Below are 21,072 nucleotides of genomic sequence, written 5' to 3' on the forward strand. Positions count from 1 at the left end.
ACAATGGCTCAACCCTGGCTTGCCTTCCCTGGCAGCCAGCCGCGGGAGGAAGGTAAAGTCACGGCTGTGGGACGACGAAAGAGGCGGTCCTGGGGAATGAAACGGGGAGATTAAGGGCCGGGTCCTCTGAAAGGAGAAATGGAGTAATGCAGGATTAGCCCAGGCTTTTGACAGATTAGGCCATGCCTGCCTGGGCAGAAAATAGGTAGATAAGTTAGGGAAGGGATAGAGAGAGGGGGAAAGAGAGAGAGGGAAAAAGAGAGAAAAAAGAGGGGGGGAAGAGAGAGAGAAAGAGGGAAAGAGAAAAAGAGAGAAGGAACAGACAAGAAAGTAAAGAAAGAAAAAAAGGAGAAAGGAAGAGAAAGGAAGAAAAGGGATAGACAAAGAAAGGGGGGATGGAAGGAAGGGACAGAAAGAAAGAAAGAAAGAAAGAAAGAAAGAAAGAAAGAAAGAAAGAAAGAAAGAAAGAAAGAAAGAAAGAAAGAAAGAAAGAAAGAAAGAAAGAAAGAAGAAAGTGAATGAGATATTTAGCTCAACCACCTGCTCTAGCAGGATTAGAAGGGAGTGTGTGTGTGTGTGTGTGTGTGTGTGTGTGTGTGTGTGTGTGCGTGTGTGCGCGCATGGCTCTCAAAACTCCAAAAACAGGTCAAGTAGTTCTGGGGAGGTTAGTCATAAATTAGAACACTTGCTAAGCAACTGGCCATTAAACGAAGACCACTTGTATTTGGTTTGCCAGTCACATGGCCATCTGGTCACACCTATCCGATCATGTGACCACCAAGCTACACCCAGCCAGCAAGCCACACCCAGCCAGTCACATGACCACCAAGCCACATCCATAAATTAGGCCACACCCGCAGAAGTGGCTGTTAAGAAATTTGAATCCCACCCTGGGTGGGGGGCACTGAGGATGAGTTTGTAGCACCAAGGGGGCAGTGGACTGAAAAGGTTTGGGAACCACTGATCTAAGATGACCCTTGTATGATTGTGTACCTACTGGGAAAAGAGATCTTGACAATCACAGTTTTCAGTAGCAGCATTTCGGAGGGTTGGGTCTTCCATCTTTTCCTTTCAGCAATTTGTTATCTTTAAACAAATTTTGGTTCTAACTGCACATTTTAAAGTTTTCGTTACTTTTTGATTTATATCTTTAACTGTTAATTGACTAGTTGAATGCTGACTTATCCTAGGACCCCTTGCTGGACTTTAACATAAACCTTTTTTCATTTATTTCTTTACTGTTTATTACAGACTTTTAAATCATTTTCACTTTTGCTGTAAGGAAGTCGATTGTGAGAGGACCTATCCCTGGGCAGTGAAAGTTATTCGTTTTAATTTACATTTATACTGCATTTTTACTATAAGGATTCTGTATTTTACTAGTTTTTTTAAAACTCTGATCTTTTTTTTTAACTTCTGCTGAATGAGAAATTGCCCATTTTTCTAACTACTTTTTATTGTGGGAAATTTTATCTCAATTTTTCTGTGGTCATTCTGTTATGGTACTTTTACTTCTCTTGTCCTTGAGAATGAAAGGTTTATGCTTTTATCATGAACCTCAACTTCTAAAGAGTTTTGGACTATATTATTGTAGAGGTACTTATAATAAAGAGATCTGGCGGATGGGATATTGAGAAGCAATTGTTGGAAAAGATACCAATCAAAATCTTAAGGGAAAATTTTATTATTAAGAAGCAAACGAAGATATTTGATACTGGATGGATCAGAGATAAGGATTTTGATTTGTGGTAGATAAGAAGCCACTGTAAACTTTCTACAAGTTAAATACAATAATAGATTGTTAATAGAGAATTCTGAAGTTTGACTTTGCTGTTAGTTTACCTGTTAACATCATTTTTAATATACAGTAGATGGCTGACTGGTCAAATTGGTTGTAAACAGACTTGTAGAAGTTTATAAATTGTGGGCCTGCTTCATAAGAGAGGAAATTATTATTGCTGCAATACACTTATCGGTATTCAACTGGACAATATAAGTATATGTGTCTTTGTCTTTTTTCTTTTCTAATGCACATTTTAATGTTTTGTTTAACTTTGTTTTGTTTTGTTTTGTAAGATTTTTCCCTTTTCAGGGGGAGTTTGTATTTTAAGTTTCTGAATAAAACAAAACATTTCGGGGGGGGGGGGGGATATATCATAAAGTTGCACTGGCAAGTGCAAAAAAAAGCCTTGGAAATAATATCCAGATGACATGGTGGGGGTCTATACACTTCCCAATAGGAAGTCCCAGCATATTTTATAGGCATGAAATGAAATTAAGCCCCTCCCCCCAAATTAAGGCCTATATTAAAACATGCGAAATGGGGGGAATGGTGGGGGGGCTTGCTGTTAGGAAGTACTTTTGTTGCACACCCAGGGTATTGGTATAGCCAAGAAAAGTTAAGAAATACCTAATATTTTATGTTATAAAAGTCAAATATTTATTTATTTTAAACATTTGTATAGCTGCTCATCTTAGAACCAAACTTTGGAAGGCTTGCAATCAATAAAAACAATATATGCAATCATAAAAGCAAAGATAATAAAACCAAAAATAGAAAAAAATGGTGCCACAACCAAACTTCCCTAATGCAATCTGCAATGTTCTCATCCAAATTTGACTTTACTCTGTCCCAAAACAATCAGGTCTTAAGTGCTCTCTGGAAATATTAAAAGGGCGGGGGCTTGTCAGGTCTCAAGAGGCAGGATGTTCTAAAGGGTAGGGCCCAGGCCCACTTCCAACAACCTGCAAGTGGCAATGTTTAAGGGAAGGGATCTGGAGCATGCCTACCCTCTCCACTCTGGCAGGATGGACAGATACCCTCAGATAGTCTGGTCTCATGCCATGAAGCACTTTTAAGGTAACAAACAGCATCGTGAATTGCACCTGGAAGAAACTTGGAGCAAGTGCACAACAGGGATATAATATGGGCAAACCAAAAGGCACCAACACTGCATGCATCACTGCATTCTGAACCAGTTGTAACTTCCAGGTGGTCTTCATGAGCAGCCCCATGTAGAGCACATTGCAGCAACAGTAACAGCAACATTTCCTCTAGGGCAGCGGTGTCAAACACGCAGTGTCACGTCAGCATATGACATATTGTAACTCCCCCCCCCTTACTAAAATGGGGGTGGGCATGGCCAACACATGACATCTCCAGTCCGCAGGCCACGGGTTTGACATCCCTGCTCTAGTGATATATTGTGCTAGATAAGCTGAAAGAAAATAATGGAAGAGTTATCATAATTAATCTGGAGGCCAATATGCTAAACAAAGAGAAAAATTTAAGCTAAGTAGCAGATAGATCAACATGAGAATATACAGTAAGAGCCAGTCATCTAGATCAAGAGTCCCCAACCCCCAGTCCTTGGACTGGCGCCGGGCAACAGCATGCCAGAAACTGGACAATGCAAACAAGTGAAGCCCCATCTGCGGGATTCAGGCAGCACATGAAACCACGCCCCTTCCGGTCCATGGAAAAACCTCTTTCCACAGAACCAGTCCCTGGTGTCAAAAAGGTTGGGAGCCACTGATCTAGATAAGAGAATAAAATGATACCAAGGAAGCAGAGGAATAGACAAGAATGACAAATGGTAAAACAAAAGATAGATAAATAGATCCGTTACTATGGATCCATTACTATAAAGCAGCAAAAGATCAATGATAGGTACCGTAGGTATATTAATGTATCGTCCCGCAAGTCTATGGATATGACATTTTGCAAGAAGGAAAGAATATAGTTAATACTATCCTAAAATGAGAGGTAGCATGGTAATGGCAGGTTCATTACTATATTTTAAAATATTAGAAAAGAAGAAAAGAAGTCTGGTGTAACTTTGAACATGCCTTAGAAATGTCAGGGTGATTTGGGGTGGGCTTAGCCCAGAAATCAGCATGATAACTCTGCAAAATAAACAGCAGAAGCCAACAGCCCACATTTTTTTAATTTGGAAAAAAAAATCCAGACTGTTCATGAGCTGATAATATGAGGGAATATCAAGTTCAGAAACATCATCTGAAGCTTTAAGCTGTGGGCTACAACTCTTCTGTACTGGCGGCATAGATAATATATACATAACAACGACTAGAGACAATTCCTGGGCATGAGTACATATATTCTTTTTGATCAAGAGCCATCTAGATTGAGCTATGCTCAGAACCAAAGTCAGATCTATGAGGTGAAATGTGCAATGGGGGAAATTGGTATACCTGAGAAAACAGTGAAGAGAGGAGTCTCCCCAAATGGAACTCTCTTCCTTGTCCTATTGTACAGAGCCCAGAGCAATTAACTATTTGAGACCGGTATAGGCCTTCAGCCCCTTGTTTAGAGACCCTCTACAGCAGGGGTGTCAAACTCAATTTCATTGAGAGCTGCATCAGGGCTGTGGTTGACCTCAGTGGGCACCCAGTGTGGCTGACTGGGTGGGTGTGGTCAACTGGGTGGGTGTGTCCAGTTTGACGCCACTCCCCAAATTGCTGTCATGTTTTCTCTTTGCACCGGGTAGATCGGGCCGAAGGTACCCTGGCCTGATTTTTCCTCGTCGCTTTGGTAGACCATGACAGCCAATTATTAATCTGACATAGCAAATATAATTATATAAACTATTATAATATTAATTTTCAGAGTCTCTGACTCCCCATGAAATAAACACAAAACTAAAATTGTACCACAGTAGCATTACAATTCTGGAAGCACATTCTGGAAGTACTTTCTTACCAATGGAGGCAGGAATATTTTCAGTAAGATCTACAATAATGAAATAATCCTGGGAGCATAAACAAATTATCAAAACTATTTTATTGAGACAATGCAAAGTCTTTAAACAAAACCATTTGATTTTTTTTTAATCAAAAGGAATATACCTAAGTAGAAGATGGAGACCAAAAAATATCTTGGATAAATCAGTAGGTGAATACTGGTCACAACCAAGCCTACAAATATTCCTTATATTCTACTTTTCCAACACTCAGCCACTAACCATTACTTCAGTTAATCTTATCTGCTTTCAGAGAAAGACCAATATAACAAACTTTAATTAGTTTCATAGTTAATATTTAGAAAACCTTAATGTGTGTCTGAATAATACAGTAAACTTCCCTTTCATTAGTTTTATCCTTGCAGTGGTTTTAATCAACTAAAAAGACAATATTTTTGTTTGTAAAAAAGATGATTAAATAACTCACCTGATGATCCTGAATCTTCCTGCCAACTACTCTGAATGTATTGTTGCCTGTATGATGATATATATGAACTCTGCTAAATCCAGTAGACCCACCAGCTGGTACCCATTTCTTATTGGCATCATCATAGACCATTACAGCAGCTCGTGCTTGGCAGATGCTTTGCTCACTATTAAGGCAAAGAAAAATAAATGGGTAGAAAAGAGTATAAACACAATTCTGAAATGTTTTTCATGAAAATAGCATCCTATGACAAAGACTTTATTGTACATTCAGTTCAGTTCAGCTCATCAAACTCAATTCTATAATTTCTTTTTTATTGAAAAGAACTTATATCATACTTGATTAAATTTTGGGTCAAATGATATTAATAAATCATTCTTTTTTGATACTTATATTTTTCTTAGAGAAGAAACTTTTAAATAAACTCTTTGTTCCTGAATATCTATTCTTCATGTTAATCCTATTTGACCATTACCTAGCCCACATAGGAATAACTAATAATAAGGTTCACAGCATTATAGAAAATAATTATAAAGGCCATAATAATTACTAGCCTTTAAAAAAGTATAGCTTTAATCATAAAAAAGACTGGTAAGAAAACAAACCAGAGACTAAAAGTTAGCTACTATGGTGGTTTCTTTACTCAAATCCTTATTTTTTTTCTTTTCCACTGCCTTAGTTGATATTTATTTCTCTTCATTTTTCAGCAAATGTTGGGGACAAAGGAATATGTTCTATTTCCCTCTTTTCTTCTATATTTATACGAACATATCACATCAGCTACAACTTTGGCCACTAACTTCTTTGGTCCAAAATGTGCGTCATATTTAGCAACTGAAGATAATAGGTAAGGCTGAATATGGTACAAACAGCACACATGCTTGCTTAATCAATTCAATAAATTTCCATACATGCCAATAAGGGACAAATGAAGTCACAACTTTGAAACACTATAGGATTAGTGGACAACCCTATTTAATAGTTAAACCTATTAAATGCTTAAGCAGACAAGCCAAGAAGATGTCATTTAATCAAAATAAGAAATTCAAATAGATGTATCAAGGCTTACATCTAAAATCAAAGGCTGCAATTATATTTTTTCAGGAACTATCCCTAAAATCTATATAAAGTCATTTTTTCTGAACATCATACTCAAACTTTTTCTCTAGTCAGATATTTTATTTCAAGAAATCTGCCATTTGGTAAAGCGCTAGAATACGTTTACGTTATATTAAAAAATCCATGACCCTCGAGTCATCATTTTAGAGATATTTTCTTACTTAACACCTGCGGACTCCCACACACACCCTATCCCTTGGTGCCTTTTGCACGCCTCCGCACATCCTACCATCCTACCAATGCAGAAACTGCATTGGGATCCACTGCAGGTTGGAAAGAGTACACAGATGTGCATGAGGATCTGCAGGGGAGGACATGCAGGGGTGTAGTGCAGGTTAAGAAAAGTGCACAGGGACAGCAAGAAGTGCTACGTGGGTCAAGAAAATGCAATGGGGGTGGTGACACAGATCAGGAAGAGTGCATGGCGATGTATGAGTGGCCAATGCATGGGAGCACAGAAGGGCTAAGAAGGTTGTGTGGGTTGGGGAAACTTATCCAAGTAACTTGTAACCTTTCCTGCTGCTTCTCCATTGTTGACACTTCCAAAAATCAAACACTTTGTTTGTGGGAGGTTCAAAAATTCTTGCCCTACGATACACCATTTAGTTTACAATTAAAGGTTACAAAACAGACACGAGAGTTTTAGTAGTATATAGGTCAATTTTTATTTATTTATTTATTTAACTTTAATATAACTCCAGAAACAGATTTTCATGAATTTAAGATAGGGTAAGCAAAATGTTGGCTCAAATCTAGAAAATTAATAACACTGTACTAAGCCAAGAAACTATATCACATCCATCTGTATTTTTAATATAAAGCACCCATTCAAGTTCTATCCTACAAGGAAAGCTTACTACTATGACTTTGAAGCATAATAAATTATGAACCAAAAACATTAGAAACAATGTCTACTTATTTCAGCCTCAAAGAAACTTCAAGGACATCTGTTGTGAGTGAGACAAACTAGCTTATGGTATTTGACACATAGTTTCCCACCTGTTATTTGCTTAGCTTTTTTTGGCTCTAACAGTTTTGACTTCCAGATCAATAAAAATGTCCAATGTAGAAAGCCTTTTAAAAAAACCTTCCTATAGAAAGGCTCATATATTTTGTGGTCTTTAAAAGTCCATATTCCCATCCCCATACATTTCTGTGATCAGGCTGCTAAACTCATTTCTTTAAATAATTTTAATTGTTTAAATGAAAACAAATTAACTATAAACTATCAGTTCAGTGACAGCACCGTTTCAGCAATATGATTTTACCTGTCCTCAAATGCCTTTTAGAGTTTTCCAAAAATAAAAAAGGCCTAGTTTGAGCATCCAGAGTAAGCTATGCCATATAAAGGAGACATTGCTGAGAAGGTTCTAGCCCAGAGTCATTTAAGATAGCATTTCTTTACTGGTAGAATCCTCAACCAAATATCTCTCCCAGATCTTACTGGAAGGACAAACTCAACTATGCAAAGGCACTTAAATGATTTCTGTACTTGATTAACAAAGTTGAATCGACCCATCCATGATAAGCAGTATCTTAATTGTACTTGGAAACTAGCTGGCAGCCAGTGGAGCTTCGGTAGTAGTGATATTACAAGAGGAAACAGACTGCTGCATATTGCACTCACTTAAGTTTTCAGACTATTTCAAGGGCAGCACCCTAAACAATCCAGCAGCAAGGGAATGGGTGACAACAATTAAAGCCACCCAATACAGGAAAGGCTGAAGCTAGTATAGATGTGATTATGCAAAAGTTTTCACTGCAATAGAAGGCAATGTCTATCAACCCGTATTTCTACAAATTCCTAACCTTTCCAATCCAGGGTCTGCTCTCACCAAAGTCAAATAAGGAGAGGTTTCTGCAGAAGTAGTATTCTGGATGGAATGTTAGTCTAATATCACTACGTATGTTTCATGATATCAACATCAGCCCATCCACACTGCTCAGCATCTTGCTGGATTAGAGTGGAATAAAAACTCCAGTAAAAACTTTTATCCAATTCACCCCAACTTTTCCAGTCCAATTAGCTCACCACCTCTAATTAGCTCACCACCTTCAATTCTGTATTCTTTCTTTCCAACGAACAAATCTATTTCCTCAGGCAGATACCACTGTACTCTAATGCCCCTTCTAATTCACTGCTCAGTTCTTGCCTCAATTCTGGGAAACAGGGACCCTCCACTTAATTCCCCCATTAACACTTTGCTGGGGGTGTTTTCTGAAGGAGCCAAGCAGCTGCTTGTTGACAGTCACACATGCCAGATTCTATGGTCTCCTAACAAATGTTTTTGAATAACTTCAGTATTTAACAGCTGCTGTATAAATTGCCAGCAGAGTCTGAAGTTGAACTTCCTCTTCACTAATGTCAGCAACTTTTATTTTTTCCTAACACCATCCCGTCATTGCTCTGCACAGGCAGTGATGCACTGGTTTCTACTTATTTCTTTAGCCCACTCATCCCATTTATGCTTTCTCACTGTTTACTTTCTATATCAATCTCATATAAAAAAATGTCCATTCTTTTGTCTGTATCTCGAGAGAGATGAGAATCTCACATCTCACAATTTCTCTGCTGCATGCCAGAGGTCTACCTTTCTTCCTTCTGTTTCAATTTCCCTTCCCCATTCTTTCTTCTTTTCCATTTCCACAGTTTTCTTTCCACATTCCACTATTTTCTGCACATATTCTTGTGCTTCACTATCTTTCTCTTTTCCATATTTAGAACTGTCCATTTAATTCCTTCAAAAGATTCCTGACCTCCAGCTCAATTCAAATCTTCCTCAGTGTACTTGAATTCTACATTCTCTATCAAAGATCATAGAAAATGGTTTGCAAAATTGTTACACAGAGAGATTCATTCTATCATTTCCATTCATTAAAAACAATGAATGAAAGAATTTTGATTTTTTTCAGTATTTCATAGGTAAAGTTAAGAAACAATGGCAAGGCAATACCACAATAATATAATAAAAATAATGAATTGAATAAAGAAAGAGGAAGAGAGAAAGACCCATATAACAAGTCCTAGCTAAAAATATTAGTTCAATTCAATTTGGACACTCACACCCCCTAACTCAAACTGACTCTGGGCATCTCACAATAATATATATTATATAAATTACTACTAGCAATGTTGGCAATTTATTATACGGCAGCTGCTCAATATATAGCAAGCTCATCTCTTTTAACACATTACTAAATGTAGACCACAGACAAACAAAATGCTATTTAAGAACATTTCAAAGATAGAGAATAAATGTCTGGAATTCACTAAACATCTTAACATCTAAAGACTTAATTTATTTCTTCCTTCAAGCTCAACAGAGCCAAAGTTCTTTATAAAACTTTCAAAAAATGGTCCACCCTAGCCCAAGGCCTGAGAGTCAGATTTTAAAGACTTGTTTAAATAGGGTCCAACTAAGAGCCACATAAAACTGGGAAAATATTATTCCAGAGGGCTTATACAGCAACAGAGGCCCACTTATGGGGTCCCATCAACTTATACCACTTAATTGAGGAAGATTTAGGTCAGGGGTGTCAAACTCACGTCGTCGGGGTAGCATCACGTGACATATTGGAACTTCCCCCCCCCCTTCATTAAACCAGACATGGACATGACCAATGCGTGACGCATCCGGCCCACGAGCTGGGAGTTTGACAGCCCTGATTTAAATGGTACAGACACATTGTACACGGTGAAGAAGAATTGGTGGCAAGGACCAATGCATCTGGATCATGATGGCCAGCAACCACATGGCCGATCCAAGAAAAGATGGATGGATAGCATCAAGGAGGACATGAAACATAAAGGCGTTGCCCCTGAAGATGCCCTGGATCAATCCAAATTGAGACAGTTTTGCCAACAAATGGACCCTGTCATAGTGCAGGAATAACGCTAGGAAGAAGGAAACTATACAATATTACTTATTTTATCTGCTTTTCAGAAATTCTGCTGTACCCAATTTCAAATAAACAAGTTTTCAAATTTATTTATCTTCTTGTCACAACTGTACAACACATGAATTGTTTTCGCTTATAACCACCATATATTCATTCTCACTCTCATTCTCATCCTTCCTCTCTCTTGTGTCCTCCAAATGTTCTGGATAATTGTTTTAATTTCTTACCAATAGTCACAATAATAAGATTTATGGGAATTGCACTCAAAACATCTGGAGGACAATAATTTGCCCACCCTTGACTTAAAAGGGATTTAAGGGAAAAAGAGTAGTTCTGTGAAGCCATCTCTTTTCTTTAAGGTTTAAAGTATAGCCTTTTCTATATTAACTGGCACTTCAAGATCCAAGGCATATTTCAGAATGAAATACAAAATAATTATGTGGTAGCATAAAATTATAAATTCTGTAATATTGTAATGTTTATATTTTGTATTATTGAAATTTTATTTTAAACCCTTTCAGAATATGCAAAATTACTTTAAGAAAACTAAAACTTTTTAAGCTAAGCAAATTTCATTATTTCTTAAAACTACTATAGTCAAAACTTTTTCTCAGATTTTTTTTCTGAATATTTTACATTTTCTTTCCAGTCTGTGATAAAAAAAAAATAGTAGCATACACGAAGAACATGTTTTAAATCAATTCTTGAAATGTCATATCCGAATATGGCACCGTCTGTTTCTTTTCTATTGTACAATTTTATTTAGCTCCTCAGGCACATATTATCTTTATATTGAAACTAATGCTGTAGTACACTAGCAATATCTTTATACCCAAAATAAAGGTAACCAAATTTTTAAAACAACACCAGCCAAGCATATTGTTTTATAACAATGCCTGAACGCTGATGTCACTGCCAAACTACAATCTAGCTATCAAAAATGTGTTCTCAATATTTTTAGCCTGCACCCTAAACCATAACCAAAACCTCATTTCAATAGTAATTTCTAATTATATTTAGCAGTAAAGAAATGGTTAATAATATGCACATCAAATTTGGATTTAGCAACAAAAGACAGATACTGCATTTAAACACTATGCATTTTACAAATGAACTGAATTAAAATTCAAACACTGTCATGCTGATCTGAAGAGTAATAATTTCATTATTTTAGAAGTTGTTATCTGTGCTGTTAAGCAGATCTTGCTCATGTAACTAAGATATCTGAGAGGTGATTAGAGATGATTAAATTCAACCCCTCTGGAAAACTTCACACTGGGGAAGATTCCTGGAAAGAACTTCAGAATTTATTAGGTAATCAAAATACTGAACTATAATGGCAAGCAATTTTTTTCTGAAACAAGGTTAGCAATTACTTCTTAATGTCTTCTACTAAATATGCTTACAAGCCACACATAAATCAAAATTAGGTACTGTTTGTTTTTAAATATTTTTAAATTTCTGTTTTACAGAGTGACAGTCAAAATCTGTATTAAAGCCAAATAACCTGACACTACAGAAATTCCGGAATCTCACCAGTTCTATCTTCATGTCCAATAATTGTAGATTCAAGAAACAATGAAATCTTGATCTGGTAAATTCTGCAGCTGTGCTCAGGGCATAGTAATGAGGATCATTGGTTGATTTATGTTAACTGTACCAGTAATAAAACTACATATCTACAATTATACTTAAAGGTTTGTGAATCCATTTGAATTTTCAATATTTCTGCATAAATATGACCTAAAACATAAACTGCTTCCCCTCCCCCAGTCCAAAATTAGATAATCCAATTATACAAATGAGTCAAAAACATTTGGGCTCAAGATTGATTCAGCCTTCCATCCTTCTAAGGTCAGTTAGATGAGGATCCAGACTGTTGGGGGCAATATGTGACATTGTAAACTGGCCAGAGAGTGCTGTGAAACACTATGGGGTGTTTTATAAGTCTAAGTGCCGTTGCTAATATACTTATTTATTTATTGATGAAATGATACAAAGTTACATATCAGTTTGTGGCAAAAGTATGTGAAATTTTTGCTTTCAGTAGCTAATGTGACCTTGGGGCAGCAATAACTGCAAATAAACATTTCCAAATCTGTTAGTAAGTTCTGTACTACAGAGGAATATGTTAAGTCATACATCAAAAGCAAATGGTCTGCTCTATGGACTATGGAATACAAAATGGCAAATGCCAGTCATCTGAGTCAGTTTCAACTTATTTCATGGCAAACTGAGATTCTTTAGAGAAAAAATGGAGTACCAATAAATTTGGCTACAACTTTCTCAGCTAGATTTTTTTTTATAAAAAGTTTTTTATTTTTATAACAACAAAAACAAACAAATAAAACCTTCTTTCTGTTCAATAATGTGTCAGTTGGGTACATATTTCTTTGTGCACATAACATTATCATACATATTTTACTTATATATGTTTATAATTGTTCTAATCAGTATTTTATATCACATGTATCACTTATTATATTATCCTTAACATTGTAATTATTGACTTTCAATGATATATTTCACATTCATTTTCTTACTCTATCTAACTCATTCGTTTATCAGTAATGATATATTATACTGTGCTTACATATTTCAATTTCTTACTCTTCTATCCAGCCATTCATAAAATAAATTCCAAATTTTATAATAATCTTTTTCTTCTTGTTCTCTAATTGCCATTGTCAATCTACTCATTTCTGCACATTCCATTATTTTCTTAATTATTTCCTCATCATCAGAATTTTCTCATTTTTCCAATTTTGTGCAAATACAATCCTAGCTGCTGTTAATACATTGATAATCAAATACGTTAACTCTTTGTTGTAACCCTCAGGCAAAATTCCCAATAAAAATATCTCTGGTTTTAAGTCTATAGGCTGCTTTATCGTTTTCTTCAGCCACATGTGTATTCTAGTCCAATACTTTTTGGCTTCTGTGCATGTCCACCACATATGATAGTAAGATCCTGGTGACTTCTGACATTTCCAGCACTTATCTTTAAACATGACTTATCTTTAAACATCTTGGCAATTCTCGTTGGGGGTAGATGCCACCTGTAAAACCTCTTATACAAATTCTCTTTATAGACCATTGACATAATTAATTTATAGTTTCTAGACCATAATATCTGCCATTTATCCAAGTCTATTCCATATCCAAAGTTTTTCCCCCACGCAATCATTGATTCTTTTACTTGTTCTTCCTCTAATTTCACTCCTAATAAATAACCATATAATTTTTTGATCAACTTCTCTTCAGTGCCTGTTAGGATTTTATCCAATTCAGTCAATTCCTTATAAAACCCAGCCATCTTAATGTCTTTTTCATACCTTGTATGAATTTGCAAATACGAATACCAATTTATATTTACCCTTGTAACTCTAATTCTTGCTTTGTTTTGAGTTCACCCTTTTCATTTAAAATTTCTTCATATCTAATAATGTGTTCCTTTTTAAAAAGCTGTGGATATGTAAAAGCTCCTAATGTTGATAACCAGACTTGTATTTTCATATAATGATAGTCTCTTATTTTTTCCCATACTGTTAATAAAGCATCCCTAATGTAGTGTCACCTAAAATATCCATGTACCTTACTTTCTTTGTACCATAAAAATGCATGCCATCCCAATTGTAAATCATGCCCTTCTAGTGTTAATAATCTGGCATTTTTCAATACAATCTATTCCTTCATCCACATCAATATTGTTGCCTGATAATATAGTTCCCAATTGGGTAATCCAAAAACCCCTTTCACCCTTGCGCCCTGCAGTAGTTTTATCTTAATTCTTGTCTTTTTCCCCTGCCAGATAAATTTCAGCATCATTTTATTTAAATCTTCAAAGTATTTTTTTTTCCCAATCTTATTGGAATTGTCTGGAATAAATATAATATTTTTGGCAATATGTTCATTTTAATTGTCACTATTCTACTTATTAAAGATAGTTGTAAGTTTTTTCCATTTTTCCAAGTCTGTCGCAATCTGTTGTAGTAATCTCTCATAATTATCTTCTTTAAATGTTCCACATCTAGCTGTCATTTGTATCCCTAAATATTTCACTTTTTTTGTAATTTGAATATTTAATTTGTCCATTAATCCTTTCTTTTGTTTTTCTGTCATATTTTTCACCAAGATTTTTGTTTTTTCTTTGTTTATTTTCAATCCTGCTACTTCGCCAAACTCCTCTATTTCTCTAATCAACTCAGGGCCTGTTTCCAATGGTTCTTCCAATATAAAGACCAAATCATCTGCAAAAGCTTGTAATTTATACTCTTCCTTTTTTATTTTCATTCCCTTTATTTCTTCATTTTTCCTAATATTTCTATTCAAAACTTCCAAAGTCAGTACAAACAATAATGGGGATAGCGGACAGCCTTGTCTGGTTCCTTTTTGAATGTTAAAGTTTTCTGTCAGTTCTCCATTTATCATTACTCTTGCTGCTTGCTTGTTATATATCTGCTTTACTGAACCTGCCTCCAAAACCCATCACCTCCAGTTGCATCAAGATAAACTGCCAATTCACATTATCGAACACTTTCTGTGCATCTAAAAACACTAATGCCATTTGTTTCTCTGAGTGGTTTTCATAGTATTCCAGAGTATTCAATATTATACTCATATTATTTTTTATTTGTCTCTTTGGCAGAAATCCATTTTGATGTGAGTGTATAAAATAGTTTAAATATCTTTTTAGTCTTTTTGCCATTATTGAAGCAAATATTTTATAATCAGCATTTAGCAGGGATATTGGTCTATAATTTTTTATTTGTTGTGGGTCAGTATCTTCTTTGGGTACAAGTGTAACATATGCCACTGTCCATGAGTCAGGTACTTTATTTTTTGTCAAAACCTCATTCAATACTTCCAACATTGTAGTAGAGATTACTTCCTGTATTGTCTTATAAAATTCAGCTGGTAGCCTATCCGGGCCGGGGGCTTTTCCAATATTTTGTCTATTGCTTCTGTCAGTTCCATCATTGTAATTTTCTCATCTAACTAGGGATGGGATCCGACTGGTATAACTACCGGTTCTGTCTATTAGCGTCATGTGCACATGCATGAGTCGCGCGAGTGCAATTTACAACCTGCTGAGCTGCCCGGAGAGCTGAGCAGCGCTGCGTGCAAGTGCGCAGCAGTTGGAAAAGCCCTTTTTTCCTGCTTTTTCAACTGCAGCTGTGTCACACAAAGCAGTTGCAGTTGAAAAAGCAGGAAATAAAGGTCAGGTAACAGCCCGGGCGGGCAGGTGGGCCACAATACCAGCATAGAGCCGGTTCTATATCTGTTGCTCTTTGGAGCAACCGGTTCTACACAGGTGGGCAGAACTGTTAGAATCTCACCCCTGCATCTAACATGGTCTTTACTTCATCAGGTATTCTCGGTAATTCTGCCCCTTGTAAATATTGCTGTACTTTGTTTTCTAGTATTGCTTCTTCTCTTCATTTTCATAACATAGTGTGCCATTTTCATCTATTAATTGTGGTATTCTTTTTTATTCTTTTTCTTTCTTCAGTTTATATGTTAGCCATCTACCTGGTTTATTTGCATTTTCAAAATAGTTCTGTTTAACCCCTCTAATCTTTTGTGCCAGTTCTTCTTTTTCCATTAGTCCAATTTTGTGTTTAATTATATCTATTTGATTTTTGATATTTTTGTGCTGTGGATATCTTTGTAAATCCTTCTCTAGTTTCTTATTCTAAAGTTCGTTGTGTTTGTCTCTTTTTAATGTTCCTTCTTCTTGTATACGTTATAATCACACCTCTGGTATATGCTTTCATGGTGCCCCATACATTTTGTAATGAGGTTTCTCCTGATTTATTTTCTTTAAGGAAGAAAACCCAATACTTTTTCCAGGTTATTAATAAATTCTTTTTCTTTCAAGATTGAATTATTCAAAGTCCATCTTAATCTTTTCTTCTGTCCCTTCCATTTAATCCTTATTGGGTTGTGATCAGCCCAAATGTTTGTGTCAATATTTGCTTCCTGAATATTAGGTATTAAATCTGTTGACATCCAAATCATATCTATTCTTGACCATGATAGATGTCTATTCAGGAAAAAGGAAATTGTCTATTTTTGCTATTCAATTCTCTCCATATACCTTTAATACTCAGCTCCTTCATCATCTTAAAAAAAAGATTTGGGTAGTATTTTTCTATTTTTCTTGTTTGTTTTCTGTGTTTTATAGTCCAGTTCTGTGTTTATAATTGTGTTAAAGTCTCCAAAGATGCAAATCTTATCATATTCCAGTTCAATTATTTTATTGTGTAGCTTCTTATAAAATTGGTCTTGCTGATTATTGGGAGCATAGATTGCAATTAAAAGTACTTTTGAGTTATTATTATTATTTCAACCATCAATATTCTTCCTTCTTCATCTGTATAAATTTGCTTGGCTTTAATTGTATTCCAAATATATAAAACAACTCCTCTTTTATTTTGTTGTACCAATGATGTAAATATATTTCCCAATTCTAGGACAATTCATCAAATGTACATGTTGTCTTTTCTCAGCTAGAGTTTCTGTAGTTCTGGTGGTTATATATTATGCCATCAAGGGAAGCTTTCACTATTGCTTTATATTACCTTTCAAGACTTGTTATGTTGATATATTAAAGACATAATCTTAAGCACAAAGGTGCTTTTCAAAAGGCAACTGGACTTTCTTGTTTGTTTGTTTTTCGTTTCTCATCCAAAAGCTTCTTCAATTCAATTCCCAGAACTGAAGATGCTTCTTGGATGAGAAGCGAAACATCTTCAAAGAAAAAACCAAGTCCAATAGCCTTTTGAAAAGCATGTTTGGGACAACCATGATCTGGATGATTGAGAATCTTTATAGATGTGTTAAGCACATAAGTGTGTTCGAAAAGCTATAGGACAATGTTGATTGGTTGTTCAGGGATTTGCATTTTATATGATGAAAAAAAATGTCTGGTATTGGTAGGGTAAGTTTATAATATATTCTGATAATGGTCCTTATCATGATAATGGTGGTTTGGGTTTAGATTTTTTTTAATCAATCCATAAACAATTATGGTTCAAGAACATTTAGATGACATAATTGAATATACTGATGATCTTGTGGAACACCAGTAAAAGATGCTGCTGAGGAAACAATCAGAAAGAGTGGCTTAACAGGTTGAGAAAAAAAACACAGGCTGGACCACCCGAATTATCAGATGGTTAAAAGGATGGAATGACTTGCATTATTCTGTTAATATAACTTTAGAATAAAGAAGAATTAGTCCTAGTTTACTAGAGTGAGCAGACAGATAATGAAGTTCTCTTGTTGTTTGTTCAAAAATATTTTTTTTCATGTTGTTATAAGTATGTCCTAGACCTAGAAATATAGGAGGTTTGTAGGGCATATAAGCATCAAAGCATTTCATAAATGTGTTTCAACATTGCTTACTATTAATTTCACCATTTCATCATTGTTGGAAATGTTAATCTTGTGATTTTTTAAAATAGGTAATAATATTTTTGCTAAAAGTGCATTTAAAATCAAAATTGAAAAGAGATGCAAGCTTATATACAAGAATTTGATTTGAAGTCTGTTTGACAGTTGCTGTACGAGAATATTGAGGTGAGTCTTGAAAAAACATACAGACTAGCCATTACAAAAAGGTAAGTTTACCCCTGAAAGAACAGAATAGAATAGAATAGAATATAGAATAGAATAGAATATAGAATAGAATATAGAATAGAATAGAATAGAATAGAATAGAATATAGAATAGAATAGAATAGAATAGAATAGAATAGAACAGAATTGAATTCTTTATTGGCCAAGTGTGGTTGGACACACAAGGAATTTGTCTTGGTGCAAATACTCTCAGTATACATAAAAGAAAAGATACATTCGTCAAGAATCATAAGGTACAACACTTAATGATAGTCATAGGGTACAATAAGCAATCAAATCATATTAGGAAACAGTCAATATAAATCATAAGGATACAAGCGACAAAGTTACAGTCATACAGTCACAAGTGGGAGGGGATGGGTGATAAGGAGTGATAAGAAGATTAACAGTAATAGTAGTGCAGACTTTGTAATAGTTGAACAGTGTTGAGGGAATTATTTGTTTAGCAGAGTGATGGCTTTAGGGAAAAAAACTGCTGTTGTGTTTAGTTGTTCTGGTGTGCAGTGCTCTATAGTGTCGTTTTGAGGGTAGGAGTTGAAACAGTTTATGTCTGGAATGTGAGCGGTCTGTAAATATTTTCACAGCCCTCTTTTTGACTCGTGCAGTATACAGGTCCTCGATTGAAGGCAGGTTGGTAGTAATTATTTTTTCTGCAGTCCTAATTACTCTCTGGAGTCTGTGTCTGTCCTGTTGCGTTGCAGAACCAAACCAGACAGTTATAAAGAGGGAGTGAAGAAGAAATTCAAGGTTGGCCTTGATTCCCTTCGGTATAAGGAGGAGAGAAAGGGAAATGGTCAAGCTTTCAATGTTCTATAGTAATATCATGCATAGTTCCTTTGGTGTGTTTCCTTACCTATTTTAAATAACTTTCTAATTTCTTCCTTACTTGATGTTTTGGATTCAAGAATTATTCCTATTGAGATGTCATTACATTTAAGCATTTATCAAATTTTGTGAGGCTGACAAAATTAGAATATAAAAACCATTTGGATCTTTAAAATGGTATTTATGGATACTTAACAGAATCTTAAATAAAGTAACTCTCCTACTTAATTTAAATCTTCTAGAACAGTGGTTCCCAAAGTGGAGGGTACCACCCCCTGGGGGGTGGGGGGATGCCTTAGGGAGCGCTAAGAGGCAAGGGGGCTGGCAGGGGGAGCTAAGAGGCAGGGGGAGCATTTGAGGCGCCAGCCCTGCAGGCTCACCCCATTGACTGTTGCACCGGAGCAGTGCAAGGGGCTCAATGGGATAAGCCTGCGGAGCCAGCGCGTTGAATGCGGCCACAGCAGCACATTGGGAAAGTAGCTCTACTTTCCCAAAGTGCTGCTGCTGTCGCATTGTCTGTCTGTCTGTCTATCCATCTATCCATCCAAAAGGTCTGTCTGTCTGCCTGCCTTCCTGCCTACCTACCTACCTGCCTGCCTTTCTGTCTACCTACCTATCTGCCAATATAGATCTATCTACCTACCTACCTATCCATACATCCATCCCAAAGGTCTGTCTGTCTGTCTTCCTGCCTGCCTACCTACCTACCTGTCTCTCTCTATCCATCCATCGATCCATCCATCCATTTTCGAAGCGCCTGGAAGGGAGGGAGAGAGAGAGAAGGGGGGGGGAGGGAGAGACCTGATGCATCAGATTGAAATGAGGCCTAGTTTAGACTGAGGCGCTTTTCCACATTGAAACATCTTTGCCAGCACATTGAAACATCTTTGGCTTCTATTAAAGGTTTTGCGGATGAAACATGGTCAAGACTATCAGAAAGCTCTCACATTTTGTTGAGGCTTTAAACAGGATCCATTGGACCAGATCTCCACCCTAAAAAATTACTTTTCCCCTTTCCTTAAAGATCAATAATAATCTCTGCTTAAACTACACAAAAACCTGGATAGATTTGCAAATAAGTCACAAATGAACTGCAAAAAAGTTTAGTTGACAATGGACTACTTGTGGGCTTTCTGGTGGAAAAAAACGATGAACTGACTGTATGCCTCCAAAAGCAGATATTATATTGAGGTGGAGAACAGTGATCAGGCAGCTAGCCCAGTTCATCCGAGCTTTTCCAGATAAGAAGCCAAAAAATTGTCTACATCTCTTTTGGAAGGCAACTCCTTGCAATGACACCCGCAGGACCTGGAGGGAACTTGCAGGTAACCCATGGGGAAAAAAATACTGGGAGCTACAGAAGAAACATCAGGATCATGACCTCAAGTAGCATTTTGCCCAAACTCCACTTTTTAAAGCACATTTGCTTTACAAATAATTTAAAGCTGTAGAGAAGCCAGCAGTTTCCAAACTTTCTGGAAAGGTGGAGGCAGCAGCAGGGATGGTTTTGCGCGTGTGCGACTTTCATAAATGTAGCACTGCGCACACACCACACACTCACCCAGCACTTCTGTGGCCCAGTTTTGAATGGACTGCCCTATTAGGAACATGAGTCATGACCTTGCCTATCCTATCATAGAAAAATAGACCTAATTATATTATAAAGCTACACTTGCTAACAAAACACAATAGTTTACCATTTAGTTGTTCATATATTTAACCAAATTATTTGACTAGGCAACATATAATATTGAAAATAATGCATAAAATCTTCAAATTATGAGTTCTTCATTTTCTGATGATCAATTGTACATTACAGTCTATCAAATTAGGCATCACATAAAGAATTTAAAATTCCTTATTTGCAGTTAGGTTTAGTTTCAGGTCTACAACTTCTGTGCCATACTGGGAGTCCAACCAAAATTGAGACTGCTATTTTATTTTGCTTATTCCTTTGACAAGATCAGTTAAGAAAATCTATTGACTCCCTATGAAAAGGTAGAACAAAGCAAGCCAAATTTAGCAACTGTTGCATAGAAATATCTAGTGCAAGAGTCCAAAAATTGTCTTATTGTCTTCCTTTCCTGTACCAAAGCATAAAAATATAGAATTTAACAATTTGTTCCCAACTGATATAAACGCCCTAAATGTCTCTCTATTCTTCGTCCAAAATTGAAAAGTTTATTAGATAATCTAAATATTATCACTCTATAGTTTCAACACTGAAATAAAGTTTTCTTATATCAAATTCATCATAGTATACTTACCATAATTAATTTGTCAGAACTTGCTTGGTTCAGATATTACCACATCTGAACAAGCAAATTATGCTTTGCAACTACTTAGCAACAAGGTCTGCATACTAATCCTATGCATTGGTTTTACGGGTGAGTAAAGC

At 36.0% G+C, this 21,072-nt stretch overlaps 1 protein-coding gene across 1 annotated transcript in view; it reads right to left on the minus strand.

Moving 5' to 3' along the window:
- ENAH (ENAH actin regulator) overlaps positions 1-21,072 on the minus strand; it is a 74,071-nt gene that overhangs the window by 42,949 nt on the left and 10,050 nt on the right. The window contains exon 2 of the mRNA XM_026682162.2: positions 5,188-5,353. Within this exon, the coding sequence (XP_026537947.2) occupies positions 5,188-5,353 (166 nt within the window). The remainder of the gene's footprint in view (positions 1-5,187; positions 5,354-21,072) is intronic.

The sequence above is a fragment of the Notechis scutatus genome, chromosome 1, assembly GCF_049901735.1.
Source record: "Notechis scutatus isolate UNSWTSFEM ecotype Mainland chromosome 1, rNotScu1.2, whole genome shotgun sequence".
NCBI lineage: Eukaryota > Metazoa > Chordata > Lepidosauria > Squamata > Elapidae > Notechis > Notechis scutatus.